Source organism: Mandrillus leucophaeus, unplaced genomic scaffold (assembly GCF_000951045.1).
Source record: "Mandrillus leucophaeus isolate KB7577 unplaced genomic scaffold, Mleu.le_1.0 Scaffold404, whole genome shotgun sequence".
Taxonomy (NCBI): Eukaryota; Metazoa; Chordata; class Mammalia; order Primates; family Cercopithecidae; genus Mandrillus; species Mandrillus leucophaeus.
In genome coordinates, this window is record NW_012104299.1 from 1,907,169 (window position 1) to 1,924,760 (window position 17,592).

General features: G+C 46.0%; 1 protein-coding gene across 1 annotated transcript in view; it reads right to left on the reverse strand.

Annotated features, from left to right (window-relative positions):
* Nucleotides 1-17,592, reverse strand: part of RGS9 (regulator of G-protein signaling 9) — an 81,926-nt gene that overhangs the window by 29,478 nt on the left and 34,856 nt on the right. The window contains exons 9-12 of the mRNA XM_011992151.1: nucleotides 8,950-8,979; nucleotides 8,061-8,122; nucleotides 4,601-4,714; nucleotides 1,015-1,130 (exon numbers count right to left, since the gene is read on the reverse strand). Of these exons, the coding sequence (XP_011847541.1) occupies nucleotides 1,015-1,130; nucleotides 4,601-4,714; nucleotides 8,061-8,122; nucleotides 8,950-8,979 (322 nt within the window). The remainder of the gene's footprint in view (nucleotides 1-1,014; nucleotides 1,131-4,600; nucleotides 4,715-8,060; nucleotides 8,123-8,949; nucleotides 8,980-17,592) is intronic.

The following is a 17,592-nucleotide window of genomic DNA, read 5'->3' on the forward strand; positions in this document are numbered from 1 at the left end:
AAAAAAAAAAAAGTCACAGTGCCCCTTATGAGGTGACATCCAGAGATGGGATATAAAATGTGGCCCTGCCCATTCCACTAAAATCCACACCCTCTTAAGGCCCTGAAGAAATCAGGCCAGGAGCTAAGGTGATGGCTCTCGATCACCACACATTGGAATCATCTGAGGAGTTTCCAAAATTTCAGGGATTCCAACCCCCACCAATTTAAAAGCAACTTTAGGGATGAGATCCAGGAAAACATGTTTTAAAATATCCCCAGGCAGACTGAATGTGTAGAACCACTGAGCTAAAGAAAATCAGGAAGCCAGGCGCAGTGGCTCACGCCTGTAATCCTAACACTTTGGGAGGCTGGGGAGGGCGGATCACCGGAGGTCAGGAGTTTGAGACCAGCCTGGCCAACATGGTGAAACCCCATCGCTACTAAAAATACAACACAATAGCCAGGTGTGGTGGCAGGTGCCTGTAATCCCAGCTACTTGGGAGGCTGAGGCAGGAGAATCACTTGAACCTGGGAGGCTCCTGGGAGTGCTGAGATCATCCCACTGCACTCCAGCCTGGGCGACACATCAAGACTCTGTCTCCAAAACAAAAAAAGAGAAAAAGAAAAAAGAAAATCAGGCTGGGGGACAAAAAGAGAAAGAAAGGGAAAGACTGCCTGTCTCCCCTTCCTCCAGGTTCATTATACTTAGGCTGGAAGGAGCAGGGGCTCCTCGGGTGACAGTGGGGCCATCCAGGATGGATGGAGCCCTCAGAAATGTGAGGGATCCAAATGTGGATTCTGTGAGCAGGTGCAATTTTCCCCCAGACAGTGTGGCCTCTTTGAGTCTATGGAAAGAACGAGTCTTGGGCTCAGGTCCCATTCTTAAAGCTGTGAAAGGAAGCGACTGTTTGAGGGCATAAGCAAAGCTCTGAAAACATCTGCTGAGAAATTCCCCAAACCCTAGGCCAGACATTAAAGGACTCTTTCTAAAAGTAAGTTATTTTAATTTTTTTTTTCTTAAACAAAGACCCACCACTGAATTCTTTCTTGAGGAAGTACTGGAAGCTCTGTCGACCTTTAGGGTCTCGGATCAATTCGCTGAAGTTGAAGGCCCATCGTTCCACTCGCATCTTGGTTGGGATTTCCACCCTGCAAGGATGATTTGTAAAGGCACCAGATAGGTAGGGGTTGTGCCAGGCGGTGGCCTGGGTTGGGGTAAGGGGCTTTAGTCGAATGGCCCTTAGGGCTCAGTCCAATCCTCCTCCTCCTCCCAATCCCTGCATAACACACAAGCCAAGTAATTACTTGCTAGGAAGATTCAGCCACAGACAAGTCCCCTGGGGCTCACATCAAAGACATGACCATCCCAGAGGTGAGGAGCATGCCCAGTGTGGGGATCCCACACTCAGGTCCTGCTCGCTTAGCCTTAAGGACAAACGAATTCAAATGCCTCCTCCAAGGCCTGGTAACAGCCTGGAGCCTGGCCAGCAGAGGGTCAGGCTGCCACCTGGATCAGGAGAGAATTCTGGAGCAGCATTGGTGATGGGTGCCACAATCACTGCCACCTGCTGGGTGCCTATCACCCACGACAGCTGCCCCTCCACCATGGCACGCCCTGGCTTCTGGTGGAAGCTGGTGGCTCCTCCTGTACCTGCCTCAGGCCACGTGCCTCAGAGTAGACCCATTTGCTGTCTCTGCACTCCCTTTCAGGGCGTCCTCTAAGATGCAGGTCCCACTGCGTTCCTTGTTTGAAAAGATTTCCCTGATCCCAGGTAGGACATTCGAGCCCAGCTAGCAGAGATCTAACATTCCAGAGAATCAGAAAAAGACTCAGTTTTCTCCCCTATCCCTTACGGAATTCTCCTAAACCTAACACAGACCTTTGAAACTAAGGTTTCAAGTCCATCACACCATGTTTCCCACTGATGTAGCAGCTAGGACCAGAACCAGGCACAATTCATGTCTATGGGATCCAAGATAAAGCCTGCCAAGCAAGTTTTACACTTTCCTTAAGAACAAGTGTAGAAACAATAAGAAATCCGATAACACTAACAGCTGCCATTCACAAAGCATTGTCCTATATGAAGTACTGTGTGTTACACACATACCATTGAATCCTTAAAAAAACACTAGGAGTTGAGTATTACTATCCCATTTTATTGTCAAGAAAACTGAGGCTCAAAGAGGTTAAATATTTGCCAAGTCTCACATAATTAGTAAGAAGCTGAGTTGTGATGACGACAGGGGTTTGCAAACTTCCACATGCATCAGAATCACCTGGAAGACGCATTGAAACAGATTGCTGGGTCCCAACCTCACAGGTTCTGATTCAGTAGGAGTGGGTGGGGCCCAAGAATACGCACGTCTGACAGGTTCCCTGGTGCTGTGGATGCCGCTGGTCCAGGGACCACACTGGGAATCAATGCTCTAAACCAGCCTCAGAATCCTGGCTGCTTGTGAAAATCAGCAGAGCTTTCAAAAAAACACCGATAGGGGTGAGAGAGCAACCCAGGCCAATTAAATAAGAGGTTTGGGAGGATAAGGCCTGAATATTTATGTTTTTGTTAAGCTTCCCCAATAATCGTAATAATGTTCTAAAATCTAAATCATTAAGAACAAGACTTCCCACTTTCATGGGAGCTAAGCTACGAGGATGCAAAGGCGTAAGGAATTACACAACGGACTTCAGGGACTCAGGGGAAAAGGGTGAAAAGGGAGTGAGCGATAAAAGACTACAAATTGGGTTCAGTGTATACTGCTCAGGTGACAGGTGCACCAAAAAAAAAAAAAATATATATATATATATATATATAAAATAGGTTCAATAAACATATAGGATCCACAATAAAGAACAGGGCTTCCCACTTTAACGGGGAGTTCCAGTTGTCACCCACCCAGTGCCCTCTGATCAACGGTTCTTACACAGAACACACCCTTTTCTTCTCTCCAGCAACCTCTACCTGTCTTCGATACCATGCTCCCCATTTTACTTAAAATTCAGCTGCCATCCATCTCTCCTCCTCAAGCCCTCCTAGGACAACCCTCTTCCTGGCCAGGTGCCCTGCCTTCTCCTCCAGGGAGAGCCGGCGTCTGCACACGCTTGTCCACAGGCAGACACAGGTCGCCTCTCTCATTCAGTACCCTGGGAGGCAGACACGGGCTGCAGAGAAGCACCCCAATAACCAGAGGCCACAGAGGATAAGGGAAGCCATCCCAGAAGATAGCTCTAGAGTCTTTGGCTCTGCAGTTGACCTTAATAGACAGGGCACCCCCAACTCCAGAGGAGTGGCCTCCTTAACCCGTTGGCTGCCCAGAGCAGGCCACGTGGAATAGGTACCAGTGTTGCTGGAGATGAGAAGCGGGACCCTCCCAGGCCAGGCCTGCTTACCCAGCTGGCTCAGTGTCACCTGTGTGTTCCTCATGGCCTCAGCAGTGTTGACCCAAGCTGTGACCTATACCTGGCACTCCCTCCTTTCCCATCACCCCACCTCCCTCACACACTCAGGCCTGTCCTTTCTCCCCTGTCCTCCTCTCTCTCTCCCTCTAACTTGACCATTACACCCTTCTCTTCTTCCTCCCTCTGTGTGCTGGAACTCTCCTGCGTTTCTGCCTCTGCCCCCTCTTCCAAATAACACATGCGTGCAGGTCCAGTGAGCAAAGACTGTCAGACAGAGACAAAGGGCAAGGGAAAACTGACAGACAGAGCCAAAGGGCAAGGGAAAGGGCAGGTTTAGGGCTCTGCCCGCCCAGAACTTAAGTTTACTCTAATTAGATAGCAAACTTGCAAAGCCATACCTATGATTTTTTAATTTTCAAAACCAATCTGTTGTTAAACATAGAGTCACCATTTGACTCAGCAATTCCACTCCTAGATATACACCCGAGAGAAATGAAAACACACCCATACAAAAACCTGCCCACGAATGTTGATAGCAGCATTCTTCATAATAGCTAAAAGGCAGAAACCACCCACATGTCCATCAGCGGATGAATGGATAAACAAACTCTAGTGCATCCATACCACGAAGATGATTCGACCATAAATGGGAATGAAGTTCTGATCCATGCTACAAGATTCATAAACCTTGAAAACATTATGCTAAGTGAAAAAAGCTCGTCACAAAAGACCCCATAGTCTTTCCTAGATTTCCTAGAAGCACAACACCCAAGAGATGAAATCAATACAACTGACCAGCCTGTCCTCTTTTCCTATATAGATTTGGTGACATATTTATTACTGTCTTCTTATAAACTTGCTCGAATCTAGTAGCCCTTGGGATTGGCAAGTATTTGACAAAATCAGTTCCTCTTCTACTTGTGAAATGAAACATTGTCTGCCATCCAGTCCCTCTGTCATTCCTCCAATTCCAATTGATGCCATTGATAGGAAATGTCCGGATAGACAAATCCGTAAAGATAGAAAGCAGATTCATAGTTGCCTAAGGCTGGAGGGGTCCAAGGTTTCTTTTCTGTGTAATGAACGTGTTTTAACATTGATTGTAGCTCTATGAATATAATAAAAACCATTGAACTGTATGCTTTGAATGGGTGAATTTTATGGCATGTGAATTGTCACTCAAAAATGGTTTTTTGAAAACACCAATATATAAAATACATACAATTTGGCGTTTAAGTCCCAGAACTGGGTGTCATCGGTGATCCAGGGGTTGCTGGGAAGGCAGCCTGACATGATGGCATCGTTGGATGAGAACTGCTCACTGTATTTCACAATCCTGAAAAGCAAACAGAAAACAATTTCCAAGAAGCTCGACACCCAAGACATGACATCAATACACAGGTCAACTGACCAGTCTCTTTTCCTGTATTGATTTGGTGACATACTTATTACTGTCTTCTTTGAAACTTCCTCGAATAGAATAACCCTAGGGATTGGCAGATATTTGACAAAATCAGTCCCAATCCTACTTGTGAAATGAAACATTGTCTTCCATCCAGTCCCTCTGTCATTCCTCTGTATCTATTTCTTTCTTTTGTTTTTCTTTCTTTCTTCCTTTTTTTGAGACAGTCAAGCTGGAGTGCAGTGGCACAATCTTGGCTCACTGCAGCCTCCACCCCCCAGGTTCAAGCAATCCTCACACCTCAGCCTCCTGAGTAGCTGGGGCCACAGACGCGAACCACCATGCCAGGCTAATTTTTTTTGTATTTTTGGTAGAGACGGGGTTTCACCAAGTTGCCCAGGTTGGTCTCAAACTCCTGGGCTCAAGCGATCCACCTCAGTCTCCCAAAGTGCTGGGATTACAGGTGTGAGCCCCCACGCCCGGCCTTTCTGTACCTATTTCATTAAAATATGGCCTGTTTCTATTTTATCAATAGGTTTTTAGATTCAAAGCCAACTTGGAGTGTTCAAACTTGTGTCTCTGCACCCATCTTAGAAACCCAAAGTTGCCATAGACTCTAAGACTCTTGCCATGTTGGGTTCTACCCTTTGTCAGGATAATGCCTGGGTTTGGAAACTTAGGCCCATTATTTAAAACTGGGGCTTAATTGGCCCAAACACACTATTTGGAGGAAGGGCTAATTCCTTCTCTTCTAGCTATTTGGAAACACATACTATATTATTATTAACTACAGTCATCCTACAGTGCTACAGAACACCGTCTAACTGTAATTTTGTAACTGTTTTTTTTGTTTCTTTGTGTTTTTGGTTTTTTGACACAGCGTCTTGCTCTGTCACTGAGGCTGGAGTGCGGTGATGCAATCACAGCTCACTGCAGCCTTGACCTCTCAGGCTCAAGCCATTCTCCCACCTCAGCCTGATGATGAGATGGGACCACAGGCATGCGCCACCACACCTGGCTATTTTTTTAAAAAATTCTTTGTAGAGATGGAGTCTCACTATGTTGCCCAGGCTGATCTTCAACTCCTGGACTCGAGCAATCCTCCCGCCTCAGCCTCCCAAAGTGCTGGGATTATAGGCATGAGCCACCACTCCCAGCCTAATTTTTTATCCTTTAACAAATAGTTTCCTATCTCCCCTCCCCCCTGCCCTTCCCAGTCTGTAGTAACCTCTGTTCTACTTTATATACTTTCAAATAGCCAGAAAAGAATATATTGAATGCTCCCAACACAAACAAATGATAAACCTTTGAGATGATGGATATGCTAATTACCCTGATCTAATCAGTATACACTGTACGTACTGAAACGTCACTATGTACCCCAAACATATACAATTATGTGTCAATTTTTAAAAACTTTTCTAAAAAAGAGCTAATTCCATTGAGTTGAGTCAGACCTTCTGAGTTAGTACATCTCCTGCTGTCTGGGTATCGAAAACCTGCTGTGCCTCCTCCCCGTAGTTGGAAAATTGTGTCCACAGTGAATGTGAAATGCACCTGCCCTGAAGTCTTCCTTCAGCCATGAGATTTGGACAGAACAGGATCCACGCCTTAGAGATAAACCACTGGTGCCTTAGCGACAAGCACTGGGTTTGCAGTTCTATGCAGAACTCAAGCCCCCTGGCTTCTTCTCTCCTGAGACTCTCTTAGTCCACAATCAGACCTTTTTTTAATGTTTTTTTTTTGAGACAGAGTTTGCGCTGTCTCCCAGCCTGGAGCGCAGTGGCGCTCTCTCAGCTCACTGCAGCCTCCTCCTCCTGGGTTCAAGTAATTCTTGTGCCTCAGCCTCCTAAGTAGCTGGGACTACAGGTGCACACCACCATGCCCGGCTAATTTTTATATTTTTAGTAGGGACAGGGTTTCACCATTTTGACTAGGCTGGTCTTGAACTCCTGGCCTCACGTGATCTGCCTGCCTCGGCTTCCCAAAGTGCTGGGATTACAGGCGTACACCACCTCACTCGGCCCAATCCTTTACCAGTGCACACCAGGCCCAGACCTTTACCAGGCGCACACCACCTCACCTGGCCCAGACCTTTGCCAGCGGAGAAGCTGGAGGAAAATAACAAAAACAAAAACAAACAAACAAAAAAAAACTGGTTCACAGGTCAAAACACTAATGATGTCAAAATTATGGTAATAAATATTGGAAAGTATGTCTAAGAAATATCCTTGGATCTCCTTTCATTTTCTTTCTGTTTGGTTTCATGAAACTGGGTTTATGGAACACAGAAGTACATGGTTTTGAGTTTATCATAGAATAATGAGGATTATTATAACCCAAAGTGAGTGCCCCTGAGTACACAGGTGCCCTCCGCAGCTAGGATCAGGGCTCAGTAGCAGCAGAGTCACTGAAATGTGGGTGGGGTCAGGGCATATTTTCTCAGGCAGGTAGCATTTTTGCAAACTGGGGACATAGGAAGACATAAAAAAGTTTTACAAGAGCCCAACCCTTAACCATATTGAAGGAAGGCACTAAACAAAACAGAGCATCTTCAGTCCCGATTAGTACCATGACTTGAGTCTTACACAGTTAGAATACATGATTAGTCACATCGTGCCTCCCAGGAATAAGCCAAGTTTATTTTCATGTGTGCAGGAAAATCCCAGAGTTAGCAATGTGCTCCTAAAATAAATTCCGCATTTTAAAAGAATAACTGCTTGTATGTGGGAGGCGGCACTCAGCTCTTTCTTGTCTCCTAGATGATATCCTATGGGGGGCTGGGTCAAAGGAGCCAGAAAGTTCAACAAATCAAACATAAATGTCCAATTTATCTTCATGGGATTTTAAATCAAAGACGAACAACGGACATTTAGTAGCACATGGAACCAGTAAACATGACTCACGTACCCCTAATGAATTGGAAAGGGTAACAATAGGAACCCAGGCTGTCTTGGATCCTCACAGGGTCTTCAGTCCACGGACTTCCAACTCTTTCCAACTTCCCCATCCACACATTAGTGGATTCCAAGAAACATAACAGTCTTTTCTAGAATCTCACCTACCCTTGATTTTGTCTAACCCAAGATGAGACCCAGAGGCTTATTCTGAGAGATGAACTAGGAACTAAGCCCCCAAGAGACTGGTTTTGTCCTTCACAGTTCTGCTGAATCTTCAGTCCATCAGCCCAGGACCTGTTGAGTTTGCCTTAAAACAGAACTTCTCCTCTTGTCTTACCTATTGCTCAGACTTTAGCAAGATCAACAAATCAGGGACATACCCTCCCAGGGACACGGAAGACTTCACTGTGGACCTCATCAAGGCCTGTTGGTAATACATGATCTGGAAGAGACACAGTTGTCAGAAGGTGTTCAACCCCCCACCCTTCAGTGTGTCACTACACACAGCCTCCAAACCCAGAAGCCATTTACCCACAGCTGTACCCCATGCCCAAAGCCAGTCCCCTCAGTACCAGTGGGTCAGGCCCACGGTGGACAGATGACCACAGACTTCAAATCAGTGGCCTCCTTCAGCCATTATGTATTAGTCTGGGAAAAAGCATCAGCAGAAAAAAAAAAAAGTTGTAAGGAGCATTCAACTGAGACACGGGGACAAATACCTGACTTTTCCCTCACGTGCCTCTGGCTGACAGAAGCAGAGAGTGGTCCTCACCACAGGTGACATCCTTAAACTTCCTGATTCTGCAGCATTGGCCAAAGCAAGTTATCCCCTCCTCAACCACCTTCTTCCACGTTCAGATAGCTAACCGCACATCCCACCTCAATGCCCAATGCTTCCCAGGACTCTGTCTTGGGCCCCAGACATAAGATTTGCCAGAATAGGCAGTTTGTCACCTTGGGTACATTCTGGCCCTGTAATGATAGGCACAGGGGCCACGCTGGGGATGTAGAGTCTCTGCAGCCTGCAGCATTGGTTCACAGTCCTCTCTGGCCAGCCCTCAGCTCTGTGCCTTTGAGGGGTTTTTCAGACCCAGCCAGAGCTTACAAAAGATGCTTCATCACTCTGTGCCATCCATGAATTTGGAAATAATTGTTTGAACACAGCACATGGTTTTCATTTCATTACCAAGCGCAGAGGGTAAAGCAAAGTACATATAATCTGTCAGAAGATTTAAAACCATTCTTCACTGGAAGTGGAAGACTAATTACCTCTTTTTTGACAGCAATGACTGTTTGTTTCTGTAAAACAAAGAAACAAAACCATTAAACAGATGTCATGAAATCATTACAGCTCAAACACCCATTTGAAAAATAAAAATCCTTCCCCATGAGAAAAATGCCCATTTTCTGTCTTTCTTAAAAGGTAGGATTTCCCTGTTTCTACTGCCTCCACTCTATTCTATGTAACCCCTGTGGAATAAATACCAACTAAGAGATTTGGCAAGCGAAGGAGCAGAATTTGGCACTGTAACTTTGCTTGCCTAAAGGCCAAGATGAATTAAAGACTAAGTTTGGGATTGGTGCCAATTTAGCATAGTGCCTACAGAATGATCTGTAGAGTGAGAGATAAAGATTCCCATCTGAGATATGGATTAAGAGAAAATGGGGAAGGCCAGGTGTGGTGGCTCAAGCCTGTAATTCCAGCACTTTGGGAGGCCGAGGAGGGAGGATCACTTGAGCCCAGGAGTTTGAGACTAGCCCGAGCAACATGACAAAACCCCGTCTTTACTAAAAGTACAAAAAATTAGCCAGGCACAGTAGCGTGCACCTGCAGTCTCAGCTACTTGGGAGGCTGAGGTGAAAGGGTCGCCTGATCCTGGGAGGTTGAGACTGCAGTGAGCCATGATCATGCCACTGCATTCTAGCCTGAGTAACAGTGCAAGATCTTGTCTCAAAAAAGAAAAAAAGAGAGAGAGAGGAGATAGAAAAACTAGCACAGAGCTTGGGTGTTGGTTTCTTTTGTAACGGGGAGAGCTCTGAAGCAATGGTGAGATGCATTCCTCAAAGAGTCATAACAACTTGACCAATAATATAAGTTAAAAAATAAACCAATGTTACCCAAAATAAAGCACATAATGGAAAGGCTTGAGGCCAGCATGCACTGCGTGCACAGCTCCAAGAGGGGCTTCATGTTCAGGCTCTTAGAAGCTCTTGGAAGCCATTCAGATCTATCTCTGGCTAAAATACATAGATCTGCCGTTGCAGTGGGCTGTGCTTCGTCTGTGCTGCTTTTCTGCTCCACGGAACTCTTAGAGGTTGGGCAAGGTGGTGATCCCAGCCTCAGTTCTCCTGGGTTTGGTTGTGTCCAGGGGCTGGTTGGTACTGACTCTTACACTTCAAGAGGAGCCTCTTTTTTGTTGTTGTTTGTTTGTTTGTTGTTGTTGTTGAGACAGAGTCTCCCTCCGTTGCCAGGCTGGAGTGCAGTGGTATGATCTCAGCTCACTGCAACCTCCACCTTCCGGGTTCAAATGATTCTCCTGCCTCAGCCTCCCAAGTAGCTGGGACTACAGGCACGCACCACCACGCCCAGCTAATTTTTGTATTTTTAGTAGAGATGGGGATTTACCATGTTGGCCAGGATCGTTTCAATCTCTTGACCTCGTGATCTGCCTGCCTTGGCCTCCCAAAGTGTTGGGATCACAGGCATGAGCCACCTTGCCCGGTCTCACGCAGAGCCTCTTAATTCCTGCCTTGCTAATATCCGTGCTGCTTAAGCCCCCCAAGTCTTCACTTGGAAAAGAGTCGTAAATCTGAGGAAGACACTACTTCCTTTGAGCCAGTCAGCAAAATAAACACTGGTCCATGAGCCCATTGAAAAGAAGTAAAGGAGAGTCCAATCTAGACTGTGATATACTCGTCTCTCCTTTCTAACTCAGGCTGGGCTTCATTTTGCTTCCCTGGATTGCTTTTCTATCTTTGCTTTTCACAAGAAATCTTTTTTCCTGCATAAGGGATTAGGAAGAGTTATCTCAGAAAGGTAAGGCTCATGTAGTTCTTTATGTTTTAGGCTCTTATACATCCTGACTTGCTCCTTCATAGCACTGATCACCATTTGAATTTTATCCTTATTTGTGTGACTCTTTGTTCAATGTATGAACCAATATGAAGGCACCATTAAGGGCAGGGGGCCATGTCTATCTTCCCTAGCACAATGTCCGACGCAGAGTAGATGCTCTGTAAATATGTAATAAATGATGACTTCATTGTGCTTGGGGGCCTAGAATAATGGGGACATTTTCTAAGCTTAATAGCATTTTTTTCCACTAAAAAATGGAAAGCACTCCCCAAATGATCCAAATGCATTGGCAACCATACTTATTTGATCCCATTCTCCTCCAACATAAGGCACTGTTTTAGAAGATGCACATTTCAGGTAGAAAAGGACCGTGGGGCCAGAGTGGACTAACATTTAAATCTAATACTGTATAATTACTTCCTTCTGCTGGAGCCTTGCTGGAGTGGGTTATTCAGAATAGCATCTACTGGTCTATGCCCTCTGCTCAAAGGGGGAGCTGTACTTTTACATAATGATAACTGCCTAGCAACTACTGTGAAGCAATTTACACTTCTTTGAGCCTTTACAAAGCTTAAGGTAAGGAGATTTTATTATACTCATTTTTAGCTGAGGAAACAAAGCTCCTGAGAGGTAGTAAGTAACCTTCTCAACACCTCCTGGTCAGTAATTGGATGGGCCAGGATTCATATCCAGCTCCTCCCTTTGCAAAGCTGAAGAGTGATTGTTGAGAAACACAAACTAGCTGATCCTGTTCACTTTCTCCTCCTAGCCTGCTCTCTTCCCATTCCTTCCTTGCCCTGAAGCTGAGAGTGCCACAGGATGGAATGACTCTGTCCAGTGACTTAATTTAAAATGTAAACAAGGCCGGGTACAGTGGTTCACGCCTGTAACCCCAGCCCTTTGGGAAGCTGAGGCAGGCAGATCACCTAAGGTCAGCCTGGCCAACATGGTGAGCCCCTCATCTCTACTGAAAATACAAAAATTAGCCAGGCATGGTGGTGCACACCTGTAATCCAGTTACTTGGCGGCAGGGGGGAGGAGGGGGCGTGGTGGTGGAGGCGGGAATGATGCAGGAGAATTGCTTGAACCCAGGAGGTGGAGGCTGCAGTGAGCCGAGATCATGCTATTGCACTCCAGCCTGGGCGATAGAGCGAAACTCCATCTCATAATAAATAAATAAATAAAATGTAAAGCAAAAGTGAATTAGAGCCTAACACAAGACAAACACAAGTACCAGAAACACTCTGTCCTTAACACTCATGATGGTGAAGACCAGAATCATGCTAGGCCCCTACTCAGCAGCCAGTGTCTTAAGCACCTCCAAGGAGTCCAGACCCCAGCATCAAGCTTTCTGCCTGTCGGCCACTGTTCTGCAGCCAGAACCTGGGGGCACAGGGCTCCTGAGTGGACGCACCCTGGCTGCCTGGTGTTCTCTGGGCCCTGCAGGGAGCTGTATTTGCAGGACTTTCTGCCATGCTCATTTCCATTCTGTCTCTAGGGGGTCTTCCTTTGGCCTAATATACATGCTTCTAGGGCCATTATCTCAGTCTTCAGGGGTTTACAATTTGTATACTCCTGTTCGCTTCATTTGATTTTATTCTCTCCCTAGGGCTCTGCCTCTGCGCTGTAGTTTGCTATTTTGTTTTCTGATTCCCAGAATTACCAGTTACCTTCCGGGAATGGAACTGCAGCCTGCTCTCCATTAATAGGATTTGGTTGAAGGTGAGACTTTCCCACCTCTACCTTGGATCGTCCACATGAATTTTAGCTTGTATTTCTAGCTTTAAAAATAGCTGTCCAAGTTGCGTACGTTGAAGGACAGTGGCTGCGGAATGTGTGGCTTTGGCTAGATTGAAATCATGACAGGTCCAGAAAATGATGCCCAATCCCAGGCACTAAAATCCATTTCAACTTTTAGACGCTCACCAGGAGAATGAGTTGTGTGCTGGCCACATACGGAGGCATTGTTTTGATGACCTTTCACTCCAAGTCAAGATCTAAAAAAACTCCAGCTGTGAAAGCAACATAATGGATTCTAAACTGTCTGTGCCTCCTCCATTAAGTTCTCATGCCTGGAGAAGCTCATGTCAACTTGTCATGTGATAATTCAATTTGTACAATAAATTATGAACCTGGAAATATTAGCCGTCCATGGGATCTGCTTCCTCTACGTTGACATACAGGGATCTCTGCTCTTCTAGGAGTGCGTGCAGGGAGAGGACAGTGAGGGAAAACAGTCCTGAACTTCTCTAAAAGGTGAAGAGACAATTTGATTTGGAGGGAGTGGTGGAGAAGAGATTCAGGAAAGAGTATGGATGGTGATACATGCCTGTGGTCCCAGCAACTGCTGGAGGCTGAGGCCAGAGGATTGCTTGAGCCCAGGAGTTTGAGGCGACAGTGAGCTAGGATGGCACCACTGCACTGGAGCATGGGTGACTGAACAAGACCTTGTCTCAAAAAAGAAAGAAAGAGAGAGAGAGAGAGACAGATAGAAGGAAGGGAGGAAGGGAGGAAGGGAGGAAGGAAGGAAAGAAGATAGGAAGGAAGGAAGGAAGGAAGGAAGGAAGGAAGGAGAAAGAAAGAGAAAGAAAGAAAGAGAGAGAAAGAAAGAGAGAGAAAGAAAGAAGGAAGGAAAGAGGGAAGGAAGGAAGTAAAGAAAGAAAGAAAGAGAGAAAGAGAAAGAAAGAAAGAGAAAGAAAGAAAGAAGGAAAAGAAAAGAAAGGAAAGAGAGAGAGGAGGGAGGGAATGAAGGAGGGAAGGAAAGAGAGAAAAAGGAAGGAAGGAAGGAAAGAAGGAAGGAAGGAAGGAAATAGAAGTATATGGGCTTTGGGGGTCAGACAAAGGTTAAAATCCTAGTCCTACCACTTCCTGGCTATGACCTTGGATGAGTTGCTCAGCATCTCAGAGCCTCTAATTTCTCATTTGTAAAAGGAGAATAGAAAAAAAGAGGGACTAAATGAGATAATAGACATAAGGTGCCTGGCACATAACAGAGACCCACACACAGAGCCTACTCATTAGGGCTACTACACCACCACTGAGCACGTGCACGCCACAATTTTAGCCCTCATCGTAAGATACAACGCAGGATTCACAGGCAATATTTGGGACCTACTTATGTGAAAAAGATATTCATTACTTACCTGAAATTCAAACATAACTGGGAATCCTGTATTTTTATTTGCTAAGTCTTGCAAAACTACTATCAATATTATTATATCTTAGCCGAAGGCAATAAGAAACATTATGTTAAAGTGAAGTTGTTACAAAAAAAAAGAGTACACACAATTCTAAGCAACTCAAAGAAAACCACCTCATGATAAAATAAGAAATAAGGGGTTTTTTCCAGCCTGGCATTTACACACAACTTCCCTCCTTTCTCAGCTGCCAGCCCTCCTGGAGCCAAGCCACTTCTTTATGCCTCATCTCAGCGACACACTTTGCTACAGGAGGAAGATTCCACCTAAGGAATCTCTAGATTCTTAGCATTCTAACAACTTCTTATTTTTCCCTTGCAGAGTTGCCCAAATAGGGACACAGCTAGACTTGTTGTTTACATAGCTTTGGGCCGGCTGACAGGTGAACCCAGGATGGAGGCTGCAGACAATTATCACAGGGCAGGAGGGGTCAGGCCACCGGCAGGAGTGCAGGAGAGAAATAAGCAAGGACCTTGGGATTGGGTAGCCAGACAGGTATCTGCAGAGAAACACAGGTGCAGGGCCGAGAAAGCCACGGAGCCAAAGGTGAGATGGGGAGAACCGTGAGGAATCAGGCAGCACTGGCATTGAGAGCAGAGAGAGGATCTAAAGTCAGAAACTGGGAGATCCAGAAACACAAGGGGTTAAGGCAAAGCAGGCAAGAAAAGAGATGGGGCTGGGCGCAGTGGTTCATACCTGTTGTAATCCCAGCACTATGGGAGGCCAAGGCAGGTGGATCACTTGAGCCCAGGAGTTCAAGACCAGCCTGGGCAACATGGTAAAACCCCATCTCTACTAAAAATACAAAAATTAGCCAGTCTTATAACCTGGTCTCAAAATAAATAAATAAAGGCCAGGCATGGTGGCTCACGTCTGTAATCCTAGCACTCTGAGAGGCCAAGGCAGGCGAATCACCCAAGGCCAGGATTTTGAGACCAGCTTGGCCAAAAAGGCAAAACCTTGTCTCTACTAAAAATATAAAAATTAGCCGTGCATGGTGGCACACGTCTGTAATCCCAGCTACTCAGTAGGCTAAGGCACAAAAATCGTTTGAACCCAGGAGGTGGAGGTTGTGGTGATCCGCGATTGTGCCACTACACTCCAGCCTGGGCAACAGAGCAAGACTGTCTCAAAATAGATAGGTAGGTAGCTAGGTAGGTAGGTAGATAGATAGATAGATAGATAGATAGATAGATAGAGATTTTTTTAAAAAATTAAGGGGGTGCAGCTGTCTAAGGAGTCTTGGATTCAAGATTGTGATCATGAGAAGTAAATAGCCATCCAGCCAGGTACGACCTCATCAGGTAGAGGTAGAACTGCTTACAATTTACAAGGCTCAATGCAAAATAAAAATGCAGGTTTACTGTTCAGAAAAAAAAGCGTAAAGAATTCTGAGATGGTAACAGAACATTAAACCAAACAAGGGTTCTTCTGAGGGTGGGGTCTTGGGCGGCTGTACAAGCCCCCTGCCCATGAAGCCGGCCCGAGGTGCAGGACATAGGCCTTGCCGGATGGAGAGGGGAGCAGTGGTGGTATCAGGGAGGTGCATGAGCTACAGAATTGGAAACACATAACTGAATCCTGGCTGGGTCACCTTGGGCAAACGGCTGTGTCTCTCTACTTCGTTTTCTCCACATGAAAAAGGAAACTGACATTACCTCTGTTAATGGATTTCAGGAAATCCAGAAAAACTTCTAAAAGCCACAATAAAGACATTAGAAAACGTCAGGCAGGATGTGGAGTGGGCTCTGGTGGCCATCAGCTGAGGTTCAGATCCTGGCTTCACAACTTGTCAGCTGTGCGTCCTTGGGGGAGCCAGCCTCTCTCTCGGCCTGCTTTCTCAAATGTGAAACAGAGGCCAACGTGGCCATCTACCTCATAACGCAGTAGTGAGTCTTAGCCGAGCCGTGACAAGGGGTGACGCACTCAGCTCCGTGCCTGGCATGCAGGGAGCTATCAGCAAACATTAGCCCCTTCCCTTCCCTCAGCCAGCCATGGTCACACAGAAGCCACAAGAAGAAAGCAGTTTGTCCCCTATTGGTGGGAGCATATGGTGTGGGGAGGGGGTGTTGCTCACTGAGGGCTGCAGGCTGAGCACCTCTGCAGAGCACAGTAGTTTATACTGCCCGGCCGTATTTCTGCCTTTTACCGAAAGATCTGTATACTCGCCAGTGTAGACTGAGGTTCTGAGCAGCTGCTTATTGGAGTAGGCGGAGAGATTGAAAGTGGCATGTAACCCCTCCTTCCACCTCCAACCAGAGGAGAAGTATGAGAAGGTGAAGAGGTAGAAGAGGAAACTGCCTAGGTACAGCACCCTAACATGGAGTCTGAGGTCTACAAGTTCCACAAATTCTCTCTCACAGCATGACAACATTTAGAATAATACCAGCTGTGTGTGGAGTGTCTCTATGTGTTGATTAGCATTCTGGACACTACACATAAGTGATCCCACTTAATCCTCTGAGGAAGGAACTAGCATGCTTCCCCTATTAGAGATGAGGAAACTGAAACTGTGCCTCAAGAAAGAGCTCACCCAAGATCACGTGGACCAGAAGTGGCAGAGTTGGGGCTCAGGCCTATGTCAAGGGTCCCTTCAGCACCCGGCACTGCCCTCATCCCTAAATGATAGCAGTGACCCTGCCATGAGCAGCCCCTGCCCCCATCACCTCCTGGGGGGAGGAGTTGGAGGCTCCATATGCCTCAAGGTATTGGAGCTGAAAGAGGACTCACTTCTAGAGTGTGGTCCCGGCCCCTGGCCAGTCCCTCCCAGCGGCCATCAGCCAGTGGGAGTGGGCCACCCAGGGCCCGAGACACCTGCCAACCTAATGAGCTTATGGTCCTCCTTATGGTTGACGGTTACTTCCCTCTATTTGGGGAAAACAGATACATCTTCTCGAGAATTTACTCATTCTCGAAATGCAAATCAAAACCACAATGAGATACCATCTCACACCAGTCAGAATGGCTATTATTAAAAAGTCAAAAAATAACAGATGCTGGCAAGGAGAAAAGGGAAGCTTATATGCTGCTGGTGGGAATGAAATTAGTTCAGCCATTGTAGAAAGCAGTGTGATGATTTCTCAAAGAACTTAAAACAGAATTACCATTTGAGCCAGCAATCCCATTACTAGGTATATACCCAAAGGAATATAACTCATTCCATCATAAAGACACATGCATGCCTATGTTCACTGCAGCACTATTCACAATAGCAAAGACATGGAACCAACCTAAATGCCCATCATTGGTAGACTGGATAAAGAAAATGTGGTACATATACACTGTAGAATACCATGCAGCCATAAAAAAAAAGAAATCTTGTTCTTTGTAGCAACATGGATGGAGCTGAAACCATTATCCTAAGCAAACTAACACAGGAACAGCAAACCAAATACCACATGGTCTCACTTACAAGTGGGAGCTAAACATTGAGTACACAAGGACACAAAGAAGGGAACAACAGACATCCAGGCTGGGTGGAGGGTGGGAGGAGGGAGAGGATGGAAAAACTACCTATGAGTACTATGCTTCTTGCCTGAGTGACAAAATAATCTGTATACCAAACCCCTGTGACATACAATTTACCTGAAATGTAACCCCCGAACCTAAAATAAAAGTTTAAAAAGAAGGACTGATGGC